The sequence below is a fragment of the Meles meles genome, chromosome 17 (assembly GCF_922984935.1).
Source record: "Meles meles chromosome 17, mMelMel3.1 paternal haplotype, whole genome shotgun sequence".
Lineage (NCBI taxonomy): Eukaryota > Metazoa > Chordata > Mammalia > Carnivora > Mustelidae > Meles > Meles meles.
The window spans coordinates 50249446-50269286 of NC_060082.1; the positions used below are offsets into that span (position 1 = coordinate 50249446).

A 19841-nucleotide genomic window follows, 5' to 3' on the forward strand; every position below is an offset into this window, starting at 1 on the left:
CCTTGCTTATCTTCCTGCAAATCCCTTCTTCGGTGGGAGTCCTGGGAGAGCAGAATGATACTGAAAGGAGGGGCAGAGGGCACTGACGAGCATCCATAAACCCCGTCTCTGCTCATGCAGGGGAAAAGTAGCAGAAATGGAGAATAGGCAAATGAGAAAGGTTGATTTTACCTTCAGACCATTTAGAAAACCCAGGGCCCACTTCCTGTATGTGGACAGAAATACACAGACCTGGATCTTGGGGAGTAGTAGGGAGGCTGGGGGGAAAGGTCGGTGAGAGGCACCTGATCAATAAACATGTGGCAATGCCAGAAGCCAGTACAAGGCTTGGGGTTGGGCGTGGGTGGACACGAGGAAGGACTGACCAATGTCAACAGAGCAGGGGACACCTTGACCCCAGGCTCTCCTGTAACAGAACGGAGAAAGAAAACCATTGGCAGGCAGAAGGGTTAAAGAAAAGACATGTTACAACAACATTGGAAATGTTGAGGTTTCTCTTATTTGAATTCCCAACCAGGAACTTTTTAGTTTTATTTGACTTCTGTTAAATATTTCCTTTTCTTAAGCACATCATAATTTTTTTAAAAAAGATTTTATTCACCTGGCTGAGAGAGAGAGAATACAAGTACGAGGGGGCGGAGGGAGAGGGAGAAGCAGACTCCCCACTGAGCAGGGAGCCTGAAGCGGGGCTCGATCCCAGGACCCCGAGACCATGACCTGAGCCGAAAGTGTCCGACAGAGCCACCCAGGCGCCCCGCATATAATTAATCTCTGTTTATAATATTATTTGTGTAGAGCAGATCTATTCGTCTTGGGGGACTTGGTACAAACAAAAGGCACTCTAGCTGGTAACTTCTGAAACCAGAAGGTTTCCATGCTTCTGGAGCTTCTGATAGATTATTGACTAGGAAGTTTCTTTTCAGTCCAATGATTAATATCCCCTTCATTTAACCCTGCTTAGTGTGTACAGTCAAAAGTACCTGCTGTGTACAACTGTCTTGTTTCTGGTCCCCTGCGGAGAGGTGAATTTTCCCTGTGATGGGTCCTTCGTCACCCCACGAAACAGGTACCATCTGCCTTTCTACTTGGTGCCAGAAGTCTTCTGCGGCCATTCCATTTTGAGCTTGGTGACGTGGGGCTGGTGAATTCAGATTTATCAGGGCGCTTACTTTAAGGAATACACCTTTGGGGATATTTTAAACCAGATTATGCCAATACCAACTCTGGAGAAACTGCTGACCCTACACTAACAAAAGGAATAGGAGCAAATTTTTAAAATCCCACTCACCACTTTAACTAGAAAGATGTCTTTGCATGGGAATCAGTTCCTACAGACGGCTTAAGAACAGGGTATGTGTGAAAGCTAGGAACTGGTGCCCTCTAAAGCTCTCTCCGAGCAAGTCCAATCGAGAGTTCAGGTTTTTCCCAGGTGTCATAGTCACAAGGATTTAGAAGACCCGGAAGGTGGCAGGTCACCCGCAGGGACTCATGGCCATGAACTGAGTACTGAAGAGGAAACCGAAGCTGTCTCTGTACCCGCAACGCTTCACCTGGCCTCGGGTCACTCCAGCCTAACCCTAAGCCTCACCCTCTGGGTGGGGAGAGGAACGATGAGCTAATGGGCCTGCCGGGTCAGCATGTCACTTACTTCTATTCTCTTACACCGAGAGTGGTTTTCATCACTTGAAGAGACCCCCTTTAGCTGAAGTTATGGGCATAGTTAAAGGTAGAAAGACAACTTTTTACACACAGCTGCTACTTGAAGCAGCCCAGGTGGTTTTGAAATGGTCCTCAGGTGTCACTAAGCAGGCATTAACCACACCTCAGGGGCCGGGTACATGGCAGCCCATGGGCCTGCGCCCGTCTTTGTAAACAGTTGTGTTGGACCGCAGCCACACTCGTTGGTTTACACATGGTCTGGGCTGTTTTCGTGCTGCAGGAGCGAAGTCGGTGTAACAGAGACCATAGGGCCTGTGAAGCCTACAGTATGTACGGTCTAGCTCTTTACAGAAAAGAGTCTGGCTGCCTCTGGACCACACCAAAGTAGCCCCATCTGAGAAGGGAAAAGAAAAAAATATATATGTGTGTGTGCGTGTTTGAGTGTGTTATTTGTATATATAATACATACACACACATATATACACACACATATAAACACACATGTAGAGCACGTAACCTGCACACATACTCGACTGTTCTCAAGAAGTCACCCGAAGAAGGGATTACGAGCAGCTTTCTCTTCATCATACCTTTCAAAACATCCTCTGTCCTCAGTACCACACTCAGGCCACACCAAATATAAAGGGTTACAAATATTCAGATTTTATTATAAATAAAATACTGTTTTTTTTTTTTAACATAAAAAAATGCCAAGTGTTGCATTTTATTCACCACCCTGGAGAGCGAGACTGTAGAGATTAAGGCAAACAGCTAGAGTGAAGGCACATACCAAAGGGCCACCGTTGGGATTACAAGGAAGAATTCCAGGGCACAGCTGGACGCCCCGCCCCCGGCCATGACACGCAGCATTCTGCAGCAGGCACCCTGTCGATGTCATTACATAAAATACAGGTAACTAGAACTATACAATAAAATAATGTATATTGTAGGAGTGTAATGCAGGTATTGTCTTATAAAGAAATTTTATTTTAAAAATAAAATTCTGTTTAAAAATATACTACACAGATGGAAAAGGAGAAAAGCAACAAAACAAAACAACAAAACACTCCAAATTTCACTGCAGCCTAAGATTGACTGGTGTGAGGCTGACCCCCGGGCTAGAGGGAAACTTGCTGGCAGTTGATCTACGGTCCTTGTCCCGCAACCTTGAACAGAATGTCTCTGTTAGGAGGTGGCCACTTAACACGAGGAACCAGCTAGGAGATGCTGATGTGAAAACTGGCAACAGGAGGGGCCCGAGAGAAGCAGCCGAGAGAAAGCCAGGGTGTGCCATGTCAAAGCCTTTGGAGCCGACTCTGGTACGCCAGGAGGCGGCAAGGGGAGAACCCGGACACACAGCCGCTTCCACTCCACCCGTCTGCACACCATCCCTGAGGCCCTCTGAGAGCTCAGCGGTCACACGCTCCCCCCTCAAAGGGGCCCGTCCAGCTCCCCCTGTCGGAAAGGGCATCTGCCGCTCATTCCCGGTTGGACCCACATTGATGCTGACGACGCCATTCAGCAAAATGCGCTCACATCCCGCCACCGCCTGCGCCGGAGCAGGCGTGGGGAACATCAGGCCGCAGTTTCGGGTCCCGGGACTGCAGCGGAGGAGGGTGGGAGGCACCCCACGGAGCGGCTGTGTGTGGAGGGAAGCGGGTCGGCATTCGCGCTAGAAAATGAACATGTCGCGGACACAGGGCGAAGGGCCGAGTGACGGGGGACAGACGCCATGCGAAGACCCACAGACGGAAGGGAAGGAGGTCTACAGACACGCTGTGCCAGGGACGGGGAAGAATGGGGTGAAGAAGTGAACAGACAGTGCCATTCTAGAAATAGGACCAAGTATATTTACATAAATTCCTTACTCTATAATCATGATAAACAAAAAAAAAAAACCATTCACACAAAAATATAAATTTGAAATAATTAATAGCACCAGTGTGTCAGATAATAGTTTCTTTCCCCCCGCTACGCAAAGTACAAAGTTGCATAGTGTTAAAGGCTATATATGTTTCTCGAAGGTGGGTTGGGAGGAGGAAGGGGTTGTGTGGCGGGGAATCTTCACGCTGTGGTCTTGAGAGAGAACCACAGACCTGAGGATCCAAAGCCGAGAAGCCAGCTAGGCAACTCCACCTACGGGGCCTCCCTCTGCACCGAGAGGGAAGGTGTCGAGTGGGTCTGGGTCACAAAGTGCAGGAACTAGACGGTGCTGGCAGCTGTGTGGAAGGCTGAGTGCAAGGGTTTGCCGCCAGGAGTCGGCAGACTAGTTGTGTAGCGGGATCCTAGAAGATGGGAACATTAGAAGGTAATTGAGAATAAGGGTCAAAAGTGTCATCTCTCCCCAATGGAAGAAAAATGGATATACGGGATCCTGACCATACAAGCTGCATCTAAGTTTTATCCCTTTGCTAGGAAAGACCAGGATAAGGCGGCTTGTCTCTTGTTGGTTTGTCAAGATCTTAGGTACCGACTGCTCTCTACCGGATACCAGCACTAGTTCCGAGACAAACACGCTAAAAAAAAAGCTCTAGGAATTAGTTTGATTTTGGGAAAACAAAAACAGAAACAAAACTTAGTGGTTATCATATCCCTATTTCTTCTGTATAAATTCCATTTCTAGGCATATCAGAAGATGTCTACTGGCGAGTGCAAGCCGCCCATCCGATTTGTCAGCTGCCCAAAGATCTGAAAAAAGTGTATCTTCCTAGTCAGCTATTAACACATGAGAAAACGTTCAGCCTCCTTCCACAGCCTCATTCTCCCGGAGACTGTCAGGAACAATTGCATCCTTACCCGTGGATGGCTCAGTGTCTTATACTCAGAATAGCTAAAACCACTGACGACGGCTCTTGACATTCTAAGTAACCAGTACCTTCGGCACAGGATGTTTATTTCCTTTTGCGTAAAAGGAGGAGGGGTAGTAGGTGTGGGTGTACTTTCTTTATCGATAGATTGGATATACTGGCCATCACGACGCTACTACTCGTAGCCAAACTTTTCCTTCATAGAAACAAGAGTACTAAGACTGAGGAGGTTCTGTTGGTATCAGGGAGAAAAGGGAGGGCTACTCGCTCAGCCCCGGCAGACAATGGTTCCCACGAAGTGTTTACACCACCGTATGATAACGTAAGACGCCATGTCCTCATGCGACTCAGAAGGGAAAGTGTGGTAAGGGAGTGCCTTCCGTGGAAGAGAGACTATCAGATAAAACCCTTTGTTCCCGATTCCTGATGTCTGACTTGCTTCTCTTTAAGCGTTGTGAATTTTCCTGGTTCAAAAGGACAGTGGTGGAGAGCAGCAGAGAAGTGGGGGTCTGAAGAAAATGTAATCTTTGTGTTAAGGCACTCTGTGGCCTCACGAGAGCTCCCCGGTTGCGGGGTGCTACCTTCCAGCCCTGAAAGATGGCCCTAGGGCTTTTCGATGGACGGGGTGTTGAAGCAGCCAGACGGTAAGGTCTTCTTGATGTCCTCCAGGTTGCGAATGTCCTTCATGATCTCCTCGATATCTCTGTCATAGTCCATGATGGCGGCCTCCTGCTTCCTGGCCTCGTTCTCCAGATCAGACACTTTCCGGTCGAGATCACTGACTCTCATTTCATCTTTGGCTTTGTTCAGGGTGCCCTCGATCTCATTGAGCTTGTTCAGGTCCACTGTGTCCAGCTGCCCTGTAGAGTCAGAAAAGACACAGGAGGAAGCAGATGCCTCCAGTAAGAATTACCACATCACTCCGCAAGCACTTCCACTAGTCTCTCGTATAAATGAAGCCAGCAGCTGCCACTATGCCATGGTGGCCTGCAAAGGGGACCTGTGGACCGTTCGTGTCACGCAAGGGCATGAACAATGCAGAGCATGCACAAACGCGGACCTAACTCAGCAAGGACAGGTCAGAGCATATCATGGATACTGGGCTGGATGTTTTGTCTGAGCAAACAGTTTTTGTGAAATGTTGTCTAAATACACAGCTGCTGTGCTTGAGGTCTTAAGCCTCACCTGCAGTTTTGAAGGTCATCTGGTAACATAATACCATTTTCATGTTCATATATGTAAACTGTATGTCATTTCAATGCCATCTACTGAACATAAAAATCTTCACGCTAGAATGCTAAGCCCTTGGCTCTTAGTTTCCAGGGAGTCTGAGTTAGTTCTGGGGACTTCTGTCCTGACTTTAGGAGTTAGACGCTATTTGGAGCCCTCCTATGGAAAATGGCCAGGGATGAAAATGTTAAAATAATTCCAGCAAAAGCTTCACTTTAAAATTAGCAAGAAAAGGAGGTTCTCCTGGAAAGGACTGTTTCCATAATTAATGAAAGCAGATGGCCATACAGTGCTCAAGACTTTATGCATACTGTACTTGATTAAATTCTCACAAGACCATATTCCGCCAGTGATTCTCAGATGTTAAGTAATTTGCCCAAGTTTGCACAGTTTACAAGCCTACAAAATAAAGACTCCAACCCAAGCCAACTAACTTTAAAATTCAGCTCTTTCTGGCACAAAAAGCTGTATCTTCTAGCTCCTTTCATTTTAAAACCCATCTGACAGCACATCATTTATTATTATTTGAGACAGATAAAAAATACACCCTCTCCCACCCTCCAAACAAACAAACAAACACCCCCAAACAAAACACTGACCAAACCTTCAAGGCTAAAGCAGAATGCCTTGCCGTGAAGCTGTATGGGCTGGAGTATCGCCACTTTATAACGGAGGCTGCGACAAAACGTGTCTGTGACGAAGCCTGCTCCCTATCACACTGGATTAAAAGAGCATTTCAACATCCTTGCATGTCCTTGAAAAATCAAGCTTATTCTCTTTTTGACAAACCGTCACCTCATCAGATTCTCCTTTTAATGAGCAAATGAGCAGAATTCCAGGCAGGGAAGTCATCTCCCGTTTAAAGGGCTCTCCCACTCTCCCACTGAAATCCGTGACTTCAAAGAGTCTGGAAAGACGCCCTGCGCGCAGGATGAGTTAAAAAACGGCCACCGCTCATCTATCCTAAACATCGGCCGCAAGGGAGCCACCTCGGAGTCCCTGGACTGTGGTCAGATTCCAGAACTCAGATCACATGCCATGGAAGGATCTCGTAAGTACCTGCTGAATTAATACAACCTTGAGCCCTGACTCAGTTCACACAATGGTCACGCTGTAGCGTCTGCTTTTGTGCTGAGTGTGTCAGACCCCAGCAGCAGCGCAAAGAATCCGGAGGCCGCCCACGATGACTCTACGGCCACTTACCCAGCTGCTCCAGGAGCTCACTGATCAGTTGGAGGAGGCTGGTAACGGAGTTTTTGGCCTTTCTGGCATTGATCTCGGCTTCCTGAGCAGCCTGCGACGCCTGTACCGGGAAAAGGACAGATGATAGATGCCAACAGTTCTGACGGCGTGTGCTCATGTTCCTGAGATTTTTTCCCCCCAAATCAGCCAGCAAGTCCAATTTTCACAGGCTTCCTCTTTCCTGACTCGTGAAATTACAGTCTCTCATTGTACGGGGTTTGCTTTTGTTCTGGCTTTTTTTTGGGGGGGGGGGGAGGGGTCTTTCGGCTGTCTTCATGGTGAAACGTTGCTATTTTTAATTCACAGAACAACCACGAGTACGTAGTCTGCATACCTACACTGACTGTCTATTTCAAAAAGGCCAATATCATCTACTTTTCTCACTTTCTCACTCAAGAACACACGGAAGTGGATTCGTGACCAAACTCATCAAGCAGAAACAAGGGATTTTTAAGGACAAACATAAAAATGACATTTTAGAACCAAACCATGTCCTTCAGGACACTCTTGGAGACTTGATGATTGGAAATGTCCTATTCTCAGCAAAATTTCCTAACCAAGGGACACCTTCTGTAGCAGCCCTCCCCCTGCGAGTGCACACGCACACACGCACGAACCGGGGTGATAGAGTTTACATTTTGTAGATCAACCAAAGGTAAACGTATTTGGGAAAATTCCATAAAACCTGAACACATACCCTGTGTGTGAGTCACAGGACATGACGATGGCAGAGGAAGCGTCTGAATCTCAGAAAACAGACGCTCTCACAAACCCAGTCAGGACAGAAGTGAGCGGCTTTGAGCTCCCCACCACAGAACTGTTTTCCCCAGTTTTTGGCTCAAGACACTGCAGCATTTTTGGATGGAAACAACGTTAAGATTTTAAAAAAAAAGGAAATGCATGAGGGGAAAAATAACTTCCCAAATGAACGCTGGATCTCCGCGGAAGTCGCAGCCATTCTCACTGAGCCCTGACAGGCTTTTCTGCGCGTCCTGGGAGAGGCTGAGTGACTTCGCCGTGGGCGGCAGAGAGCGATGCTACCGCGTGCAACCTGCGGGCTCCAGCCTCCTCTCCCAGGACAACCTTCAGCCTTTACTCTTTTGACGAAAAAAGTTATGCACAGGCTCAAACAACACAGGCTCCGGGCCGTGCCTTTAGGACTGACGTCCATACAAATGGGACAGGGTGTGTGAGGCTACTTTGTGTTCGTCAGAAGTTATTTACCAGAAAGAACAAAGATGGATGTTCTTCCACCCTTTGAGGGGATTCATACCCTCTTTTCCGAAGCTCAGCAAGAACATAGCCTTTTTCTCCTTTCCACAGGCTCTAAACCCACCATATTAAAAACGAAATGCAGGGGCGCCTGGGTGGCTCAGAAAGTTAAGCCTCTGCCTTTGGCTCAGTTCATGGTCTCAAGGTCCTGGGATCGAGCCCCGCATTGGGCTCTCTGCTCAGCGGGGAGCCTGCTTCCCCCACTCTCTCTGCCTACTTGATCTCTGTCAAATAAATAAATAAAATCTTAAAAAAAAAAAAAAGAAAGAAATGCAGAGACCCTCAGCACACACGAGAATTGGGTATTTTTTACTATATGGGAATTTCTTTCTGAGCTATCCCTTGCTATAGAAAAATCAAGACCGTCTGAAACAAACCCAAAAAGCGAACTAAAATAAAGTGTTTGCCCAAGGGTGCTTCCTGTTACCACTTTCCTGGAGTCTTCTTTACCTAGATAAACAGGGTTAGTATTCCTCCTTCCTGTCCCAAGGTGAAAATGAGCTAGAGTAAAAGGCCTGTTTTTCCGCAAGAGTGGAAAAAGGGTCCCTTGCTTGGGCTGCAAGTGCACAATTAAACAAGTTCATTACGGTGACTGCAGTCAGACTGAACTGCAAAGTTATGTCTCCACTTTGAAAGCAAAACACAGTGCACAACTGAAAAATGCACCTTGTTCTTTCCCGGGCCATGCGCTCCTCAGTCAGTTTTGTTGCCAACAGGGCTGTGTACACACATCACCACAAAAGGTCAAAAAAAAAAAAATTAAATTAGGGCGCCTGGGTGGCTCAGTGGATTAAGCTGCTGCCTTCGGCTCAGGTCATGATCTCAGGGTCCTGGGATCGAGCCCCACATCGGGCTCTTTGCTCCGCAGGGAGCCTGCTTCCTCCTCTATCTCTGCCTGCCTCTCTGCCTACTTGTGATCTCTCTCTCTGGCAAATAAATAAATAAAATCTTAAAAAAAAAAATTAAATTAGATACAAGCTTATTATGTTTTTGTCATCATCAAAAATGAAACACAAGAAACTGGTCTTTGTCTTGAGAAAGAAAGTTGCTGGCATAACAAGAGTAGGAAGGAAATTAACTTTTCATTGTATTCCTTTTTATTTCTTTCTGACTTTATACCATGTATGAATCACCCATCCAAAAACACTACTACAGACTTTCCAATGTCCTAAAACTTCAATGTGTAAAAAAGAATGTTTTGCTTTTAATGGAGAGAAGCTTTGGGACAGGACAATTGTGCAATAACCCCCCAAGAGATCCAAATTCTTTGTCTTCTATGTAAGTTACTAACCTGATTCTTGGCCAGAAAACACAATGAAAAACAGAAGTCAATATGAAAGAGACTCTTCTTAACAAGACGGAGAGACCTTTGTCATTAAACACCCTTCACTTTCTGCCCACGAGCAAACAGGCCCAAACTGCTTACCATCCCTGCCATCATCATATCCTGGTCAGCGTCCTCTTGTTTTTTCTTCAGCTCCTTTTCTGCTTCCTGTAGTTGTTTCAACATCGTGTTCACTTCGTTATCCAGGTCTGTAACTTCTGCAAAAGTCCTTTCGGCTTCTGCCTTGGTGCTCGTAGCATTCTAGGCACACAATAAAGAACTACCAATGAAGAAAAGCTTCCCTCTTTCTAAGCTACATTCCCACACCTTTTATAATCCGTACAATGGTTCCAAAATATAACCCAGAAAGAACAGGGCAGGAAATGACACTATATGCTGACTTAGAGTATCATTTATTTGGGTTCCAAACAACAGGAAGGAAAGAAAAGCTAGTATTACCGCCTAACATAACAGCATTTTATATTTTATAAAACACTTCCATTTCTTTCCTCTTATTTGTCCTTAATATTTCTTGTTCTATCACTGATGTTTTTAGTTGAGGTCACACGGCTAGCAAATAGAACACTTAAATCGTGTACACTTCCCACCACATCATATTGGTTAGACCCTGACTTGGATACATTTTCAGTTCAAATGCAGGAGTCTCGTTCTACTCGGCAGTTCATCACAAGGTACAAAAAGACCGTGATCCTGATGTAGGAGTATTTTCTAAAATATAATTAATCCTAAAACCAACTTGTTCTAAGCAAACTAAAAAATGTACGTGATTCTCGAACACATTATTTTGAGAATACATTCCAATCTCTCTTTTAAATAAAATAAACAGATTTATCCCTTTAAATAAGAAAAAGCCAGCTTAAAGAAATTATTCCTTAAGATGATCATAGAAAGGGAACGACACTTGGGTGGCTCAGTTGGCTAAAGCATTGGACTTTGGCTCAGGTCACGATCTCAGGGTCCTGGGATGGAGCCTTATGTCAGAATCCATGCTCAGTGGGGAGTCTGCTTCTCCCTCTGCGCCTTCCCTGCTCATGCTCTGTCTCCTTTTAAATATACATCTAAATAAATCTAAATAAATTTTAAAAATATATATAAAATATATAATATAAATATATAAATATTAAAAAATATATAAAATAGATATCTAAATAAATATAAATAAATAAATAAATCTAAATAAATAAACAAAACCTTAAAAAAAAAAAGGAAAAAAAGAGATGAGTAGAAAGAATCCTAGCAGTGGCAGCTAAATAAGGTAGGGCTCAGATATAAAATATGCTCGAAAGACGGGCCTGAGAGTTTTACTGACCTGGCACTCTACACAAAATTGAAAAAAAAGTCAGCTGTCCATGTCAAAGAACTGTGTTTATTTGAGAAGAGTCTGATTTTTTCGTGCAGGGCACGCCATGGGCCCATGAAGCCATTCTCCTCCTCACCACGTAGACCTGCTGCTGAGACAACAGCAGAAATGTCCAAGGGCCCTTTCGATGATTTCAATGACTCTCCCTCTTCGGTCAACGTACTTAACTACTCTAACTTCCCAGTAAAAAATGAACAAGGACAGTTTAAGATAATCTTACTGGAGTTGAGGAAGAAGTCTGCAAGGGCTTTTAGGGATCCGGAAAGAAACCAGAGGAGGACTAGAGAAACACGGGGCAGAGACTGCTGGGGAGAAGGGCGAAGCACACACCTTCTGGACGGCGCTGGCGATCCTCTCCGCCTCGTGGGCCTTGCTCTTGGCCTCGGTGGCATCCGCGGCAGCACTGCCCAGCGCCAGCTGGGCCTCCCTCGTCTTCTCGTTGGCTTCCATTATAGTCTGGTTGATGGCAGGGATTCTCCTTAAAGCCTCCTCTGCAGCAGTCTTGTTATCGTTCACTCGCTGATCGAAATCTAGAATAAAGCAAGTTCAGGGAACGCATGTGAACTATACTCTCAGCCAGCCAGAAGGGAACCTTTTAGGGAGCTGCAACGGGATTTTGTTTTATGAACAATGACCGTCAGGAGAGAAAAATGGAAAACAGCACAGAAGGCCTTGAAGGACGAAGTGCCCAGCCTCACAGATTCCTATGAAGAACACGTTTCTGGAACAAAGTTTATTTTCGTGCAAAGCAGGAAGTCTGCCGTTACTGCACGGCAACCAGTATTAAAAGCTGCAGTTTACTTAGTGTTCACTCAATGTGTTAGCTACTGAGTAAAGAGCTTTTTTATATGCCTGTGAGGCAGGCACTGTATCATTTTTACACATGAGAACTGAAGATTAAAGAGGGAGATAATTTCCCCCCAAGGAGTCACAGAAGTACGAGGTGGGTCAGGGATCCCCACCCAATCCCACGGACACCAGAGCCCATAGAGCCACTGTCATCTTGGAAAGCTTCCATGTTCATAGACCCTACAGGCTATTTTAGCAGAGACAAGTCCAGGACCCCCCGCCAGTGAACTGAGCACGTTTCTTTCTTCTTTTGGGTGAGGACAGAAGGCATAAAGATTGAGATGGAACTGGCAGAGAAAATTAAAAATAATCTCCATTTACCAACATGAGACAGCTAAACAGGCATATCTTGTTAACACGAGTTATTCTAACATCAGAAAATTTCCTTGTTTTTGGTTTTATTTCCATACTGAGGTACGAAGGGGTAAAATGACATGAGCTCTTGGATATTTCTTTGAAATCCCTCAGTATAAAAAAAGTAGGGTGGATGTTGGGGGATGAAGTTAATGTAGTAAAAATCGTTCAGTGTTGAACCGGATGATAGCTTTAGGGGATCTGTTATACTCTCACCTTTCATATGGTGCACATTTTGAGAATCTCATGGTAAAAATTAAAAAAAAAAAAAAAAATCGCCTTAGTGAAGAAAACATAGAAACTGATGCTGCTATGTGAGTCTTTCATACCCTTCAGGTTGTTGAGGATGTCATTGGCTTCTTGTAACGTATTTCGTCCCTTTTTGGCAGCTTCTTCTGCAAGAGCCTTGGCGGCATCTGCCCGGGCTAGGAGCTGGTCAGCAGTCTGCAGACACATGGCAGGATCAGAGGACACACCCTCCAAGGTGACTCCCTTCTTCCTCCTACCAGACCAGGCACCTCCCACCTTGCCAGCTGCCAGCACGGGGCAGCCGGGCCGGGGCTCCCCACACAAGTTCTGCCTCTGAATTCCTGAGGGCTGGCGGCCCCTGTGCTGGGTCATGTCACAGACACAGCTCACGCTGGCACAGTGTCAGAGCTGGCCTCAAGAGATGAAGCCGCCTGCAAATCAGACCAACCTGCTGTTCAGTCTTTCCTTTCTCCAGAAGCTTCTTGACTTCAAGTTCCTTCCCTCTCATGTCCTCTCTGAGGTCCTCATAATCTTTTAATTTCTGGTCAATTAGACGGTCCAGACCCTCCGCCTCCTTCTTGATTTTATTTGCCTCACTCTGTGAAAAGCAAGTAAGGTTGTGACCTTGTAGACAAAACAATGACACTGATGAAAAGGTAGGCTTAGTAACTGTGTTTAACACTTAACACTCAGAGATATTTTTAAAAGAACAGCACAGGTCAAGATTTCATGGACTTTTCTTTTCTTTTTTTTTAATTGAAGTATACTCTCCACACAGAAGAATGCAGGGCACTTAGTGAGATGAGTTTTGACAAATATACTGACCTGTGTAACCAACACCCCAAACAAGACACAGGATATTTCCACCCCAGGAAATTCCCTTGTATCTCTTTCCAGTTAATTTCCACACCTATCTTTTCAACAATGCAGCTGCCCCTGGTCTGGCTTTTATCACCAATTAGTTTTGCCTGTTCTCAAACTTCAAACATGCGAGATCAAACGGTATGTACGTGTCTGAAGAGACCGAACACAACCCTAACGGTAAGAAAACCACGTCAATGCCTCCGACATAAAAAGTAAACTTATTAAATTTCAAATTCAATGTGAAAAATCGAGCATTTATACAGAGCCTGGAATGAGGATTCAAGAGTTGAGTACAGATGTAATAAAATCCTACCACAACCCCTAGTGATTCTTTAGCTGTCTAACAGCATCCTGATGTAGTTCTTTCATTTAAACCACTTTTATTTCTCTCTTGTTCTCAACCAAAGTGTGCCTGGGCGTAAGGTTCTGGGTGTCCTCGGTTCTAATAAATACGAATATATAATAATTTGGATTTATATTAAAGACTTAGGAGTGATTATTCCTATCACTGAAGTAGTCCTTGCTGTTTAATCTCTATAATCACAGGATTCTTGACCTCAGTAAGTGAACATTCCTGAAGCAGAACTGGACATTACCAGTGAGTCAGCTGGAGGACAGAGGAGGTCCGTGACAGTGACAGTAGGGCAGTCAGAATAGCTCTTACCCAGACTGGGGGCGTAGGGGGGTGTGGGGTGTGTGCGTGTGGGGGGGTGGTGCTGAGGCCGCGTGCTCTGGACGGGTGACGGCAGTGGCAGCCAACAACCCTGTGCACACAGGTCACCCAGCTCATACCTCCAGGGCTTCCGAGTCCACGGGTGTCAGCTGGGCAACGCTGGCGTAGATCTCCACCGCCTTATCTCCAGCCCTTTTGGCCTCCTCGTGTACCCGGGCAGCTTGCTTCTCCAGATCCTGTGACATGTTCTTCGCTTGTTCATACCTAAGAAGCGAAAGATTTAACGAAAAACTTAGTTGCTTTTGGCATCTTCACGTTAACCACACTCCTTCTGGTTCAAGTCACTGCAACAGAATTCCCGAAACTTCAGAGAAAATGCTGTTACTTAATACCAACGCGGCTTAACTTCAGATTTCATCCGGCCACTTCTATTTATACCACATGGCTTACCACTTACTTCTTTTTCTGGACACCTTTTAAATACTCGTAGCTCAAGTACATTTTCTCTACTGACTCTAGGATACTTTCTCTCTTCTTTTTTCCTTGATGGAGAAATTTAAGAATCATGGCTAGTCTTGTTACCTTTCTCTGTAGTTACAGAAATTTGAACAAATAAACCCTCTGCGGCTCTCCAGCCCCTGCTCCAACCACGGCTCCATTTCAAAAGCATCATTAATGCAAGGGACCTTCCCGCGTGGATGCATGCTCTGCACCCATCTTTCTTTGAGATGTGTAAAATATTAATTTTTCATTGAACTGGTTCCGCTTACAAGCACAACTGAAGGGCCATAAGCCACTTTTAAATGACACTCACTTTCTATTAAGCTCTTCAATCTCAAGTGCTGTTTGATTTTCTCCCGCCAGTGTTCTCAGAAGCAGGTTATATGCCTCGGTTGAGGTATCATTAGCTGTCTTCGCCACTCGTACGATGTCATCAGCTTCTTGTTTATGGCTGTATAATGTAAAAGAAAAAATAAACCATGAAACAGAACGACTTAATAGGGAAAAAAGGAGAATTCAGGTAATGCTCACCTTATTATATATACATATAGTAATGTGGACAGAGCCCTATAAATATTGAAAAATTCTTATAAATTTGGAAGTCTGCAACCATTTCAGTGGGGCTAAGTTTGCAACAGCATTCTACAATCTGAGAAAAGGGTATTTTCCAAATGACATTTTCCTATAAAGTTTATAGGGGCAAATGTCTACATTTCCTCTGAAAATTGCTTCTAAATAAAATCCTTTAAGAAAAATTGATCTGTGAAACCACGTATGCTGGCAAGAACTCATCTGGACTTAAACACGAGTCCCAGACCTAATGTTTGATCCCTACTCTGGTTCAGTTACTACATAGTCTTGAAACAGCCTCCAACTGCTCAGACTTCTTGTATGGAACCCAATGACTGGCAAGGAAAAGTAACCCAACACGAAGTGGAAAGCAACATGTCAATAGGGAATCCAGCCAAATAATGCAGATTTCAGCTGCGGGACGGCTAAAACTTGATAGTACAGCTCTAAAACTCATACTATAGTGTCCACACTCCCGTATGTGGCCATTCCTTTTCGGTAGGCTAAGGTTTCTTTCAAAATTCCTGTATGAAAGACACCAGAATAATTTTATTTTCAAGACCTAATTTCCTTGGGGATTTTCCATATGTTTTCAGCTATCTTCTTTTAATCAGAAGATCCAGCTATGAAACCGTCAATGTTCTATGACACAGCTCACACATTTACATTTACAAAGAATAGAGAGAGCACATGGTTAAAGCAAGAAGCCAAAGTAATTGCTCTGAATAACGAGGCTAAAATTCTAATGTTGGCCTTACCCATGAGGTCTACCAGCTGCTCTGCAATTCATTCAGCAAACTACGTCCCAGATGTTGTTTTAGGTATCGGAACTTTAGCAGTGAATGAGACATACAAAAACACCTGCCCTTCATGAAGCCTACATTCTAGCAACTACTTTAACAATTTTTTTTCAATTTCATACTCTCCTACAACTTTAGAGTTTTTCCTAAGAAACTATTGTAAACTTAGTAATTTTAAAAAGTCTCAAAAAAAAAATGAGGAGTGAAATGGTCTGATTTCTTTTGCTGATTTTCCAAAGGTACTATGGGTTAGTAAGTGTTCTCTATTGAAATCTGGGAGTTAAACATTTTTGTTAAAAATTAATTTTAAAAACTAAAAAAATAACTAAATTCAACTGTGCTTCTTAGTTATCCACTTTAAGGTTTTAAAATTAAAAAATCTAAAAACGTTACGGTTTTCTTTGAGATGTGTAAATGTAATTTCCCTCCAAAGCATCATGTTCAAATATTCAAAGTCAATATTCTAATTTCAAAGGAGAGGTAAGAGTACACGCAGCCAATAACATTCCAGAAAAGAGCCAACTTTGCAAAAGTGGGCTTATGTGAAAAGTGTCTGTGGGTGAAGGTGGGGACAACACGTACACACTGTAAGGACAGTTGTAATTTAACCATTAAGACACAGGGATCTGGAGCTTACCGTTCAGCAAGCTTTCGTGCCTCTTCTGCCAAAAGAGTCATGTTGTTTGGGTCCCCTGTAGACTCTGGCTGAGTGATTGACTGAAGAGGAAATAAAGCACTAATCATAAAGGACCGAACTATTTAAACTTAATAAAGCAAGTGTCAAAACCAAATTTCTATTAGTGTTATTTAGTAAAAAGGAGTCTCATTAATTCAAAGATTTTTCATTGAGATCAGCATCCTTGGCTACAGATTATGATTTCTATTTTCACCAAAGGAGAATGGAAGTTTAAACTGACTAGTGCCATAGAAGGAACAAAGCTAGAGAAAGGACCCAGATGTCCTTTGGTTTTTATCCCGTTCATGATAAACTATTTAATGACAACTTTGAGCAATGAGGCTTTCTGGCTCCACGCTTAGAGCCAAAAAGACACAAAGAGTCAGTTTCGCTGAACCATTCAGTTGACAGTAAGACTTGCTACAAATTACCAGGGGACTCCTGCGTCCCAGCCTCAGACCTTCCCACTCACCACATTCGCAACAGCGATCTTTGCTTTCTCAAGTTCTTGGGTCGCGATTTCAATCAGCTGCTCTGTGCTCTCAACCCTGGCACGGGCTTGCTCAGCCAAGTTTCCAGTCTCTTCGATGGTATTGCGGATATTCTGTAAACGGCTAATTTGGCTGGATAAGGTGTTATTCACTCTCTGGAGGCGGTCCATCAAATTCTGGTCCACATCTGCAATGGTAGTGCAGAAGAAAGCCCATAAATGATCTGAAGGGGAGGTACTTATTTCACATGAAATCCGAGGCACGACTTTATTCTTCCGAACACAGATCTTTCTGATAAGCTTTGCCTAAGCCCATCAAGCAGAACTGGTCAGTCCTCACTGTGCCCAATAGTACCCCCACTGTTGAATTTATCGCATGGCCTCCAGTTGTGTGCCTGTCTGTCCCACCGGACTACGAGCTTCTCTTCCTTACTCGTCACTACATCCCCAGTCTTACACGGTGACTGGCAAAGAGGAGACATTCAAGAAATGTCTGAGGAAGGAAAGCTTTGATGTTCCAGCACATGCCAGATTTAATCATAAAAGTACAATGTTACTGAAAGCATTATCAGCCCTGACAGCTGGACATTTTACTAAACTAGGGAAAAAGCTAGGTTCAAACCAATGTTGAAGTAAAGGCAAATTAAAGTGAAGGCAAATAAAAGTGAAGGCAAATTAAATTCATTTTGTATTTTAAACTAAATAAAGACTAAATACAGATTCTTGCTGCCCCGTCCAATCCCCTGGCAGAGGCAGGTAATTTCTTTTGTACGGAGTTCTGCTTTTGAATAGTTCTTCAAATTGTTCTTTATTGATTGTGCCCATTCAGCTTAAATCTCATACCAGGGTCTTAATGAAAAAAATAAAAAGATAAATGTATATCCGTGTAAATATAGTTCCGTCATCATTAAAATTCTCACATGTCATGAGGGTATATGAATATACAAGAACCATGAAGTCCTATCCAAAACTGATCAGTTCTTATTTCAGCAAAATGCTCAGAGTTGGCATTTAAAGTTTCCAAGGAATGTGAAAAAGATGAGAGGTCAAAGTGAAGATCAATAAAGATGAATATAGGTTTGGGAACTAGCATCTGATAAGCAGAGCCACCAAATACACGTGCAAAGTTGGTGCAGTGCGAAACTCGCCTAACTGTACACAGTGGCCTTGCTTGAATGATCAGATAATTCTATGATAATCTAAAGGTTTTTAAGAAAATAACAAAAGACAAAAAAAAGTTGAAATTGTAGAAAATCATTTAGACTCAGGAGGCGTGAGCAGCCCCTGCAGTTATAAAAGTCCCTTTCCTTTAGACCTTCAGGAATGTAACAGATACCAATCTCTCTGGCCAGCTTTTTAGAGAAACATCAGGAACTGAAAAGAGAACAGATAACCTAACTGGTAGGATCACTTCGAATGCCTTCAAATTGCAAAACCTAACTGCACCATATAATCTCCTTTTAAAGCTGCAGAATAAACACAAGTTTAAACTACAAATAAATACTCAGGGGTAGTTTGAAAGGATAAATCATTGTGGAATATTCTTATTCTTGGCTAGTTTGAACCCAAGTAAGAAAGGTCAGCCAGGAACTCCATGAATCAAGTCTTAACGGGAGGAGACTTTAACCCTCATCTCACTATGGTGGCTCCCCAAGCTAGGAGAAGCAGCAGCCGTTATGTTCCTGCCTTTCAAGTGGCTCAAGGGGAGGTATGACATCCATGGCTTTTGTCAAAGCTTCTGTCCAATGGGATCGCCTGCCTGGGTAGAGGAAAGCAGATGGTCATTATGGCCAGAGGAGGCTAGACGTAGCTGGGGCTGCACCGAGATGTGGAATGGTGCTGGCTGACCTCCCTGTCTGGCCTATGCACTGTTCCCGTGTGTTCCGGTGTGGGCACCAGAGCTGCGTGCCAGACCCCAGCTCTCAGATGGACTCAGCAGCACTTAAAGATAACCCCAGATTCAATTCTTCAATGTATATGGCAGGACACATGTGAATTTGTTGTTACAAGAGAACACATGAATGGAAAAATGTGTGTCGAAAGTTTTTGTCAACAATTGAACATCCTAAAAAAAACACTAGTGTTTATACAGAACAGGAAACATTTAAAGTCTTCTTAATCTATGTTTAATACTTAAAATGTAATAACAACACAAAAGACAAACACATAACTAAAGTTAACATAAACTATTGACCCCTCATTTTATTTTTCATTTTCTAAAAATTTACCTTAGAAAACAATTTCTGGACGCTCAGATAAAAATTAAACAAACTGGCCAACACCAGGTGCATCTCATTACTCCCTTCTTTACTTCAATAATTTTATAAAACCAAAATTTTATATATATATTAGGGATATCTACAATAAGAAATAAGGAATATACTTAATTTTTGTTGACTATATTTAAATTTGTTGAATATACTTAAATTTTGTTCCTACTCTGACAGGAAGACCTAACTCCAAATGGGTAGATTCATAAACTCAATGAAGAGGTCAGTCATTGTGGTCCCAAGTATCCTAATGTTAATGAACATTTGCTATTAGTGTCTGTGAACACTTTCATCTCAGTGATGGAAAGCCCCCTCCCCCAAAAAAGTGACCTCAGCTAGATAGTGAATATTTCGTTAGAAGGAGCACAGTCTTATTTATCTTTTCATTATTGGTGTTCAGCACAATGCCTGGTAGGCACTCAGTAAGTGTAGAAAAGGATTTGTCCAAATTTAGGAAAAAAAGCTTAATTCAGAGTAAGTAATGAAAATAAAATATTAGGGGTGCCTGGGTGGCTCAGTGGGTTAAGCTGCTGCCTTCGGCTCAGGTCATGATCTCAGGGTGCTGGCATCGAGCCCCACATCAGGCTCTTTGTTCAGCGGAGAGCCTGCCCCCCCCCACCCCCCGCCCCG

The 19841-nt window shown here is 43.8% G+C and overlaps 1 protein-coding gene across 1 annotated transcript in view; it reads right to left on the minus strand.

Annotated features, from left to right (window-relative positions):
• Nucleotides 1-2299: 2299 nt before the first annotated feature.
• LAMC1 (laminin subunit gamma 1) overlaps nucleotides 2300-19841 on the minus strand; it is a 125652-nt gene continuing 108110 nt past the window's right edge. The window contains exons 19-28 of the mRNA XM_045982786.1: nucleotides 16924-17129; nucleotides 16413-16492; nucleotides 14719-14856; nucleotides 14024-14168; nucleotides 12816-12965; nucleotides 12448-12562; nucleotides 11246-11445; nucleotides 9637-9795; nucleotides 6900-6999; nucleotides 2300-5326 (exon numbers count right to left, since the gene is read on the minus strand). Coding sequence (XP_045838742.1) covers nucleotides 5070-5326; nucleotides 6900-6999; nucleotides 9637-9795; nucleotides 11246-11445; nucleotides 12448-12562; nucleotides 12816-12965; nucleotides 14024-14168; nucleotides 14719-14856; nucleotides 16413-16492; nucleotides 16924-17129 — 1550 coding nt within the window. The 3' untranslated portion in view covers nucleotides 2300-5069. The remainder of the gene's footprint in view (nucleotides 5327-6899; nucleotides 7000-9636; nucleotides 9796-11245; nucleotides 11446-12447; nucleotides 12563-12815; nucleotides 12966-14023; nucleotides 14169-14718; nucleotides 14857-16412; nucleotides 16493-16923; nucleotides 17130-19841) is intronic.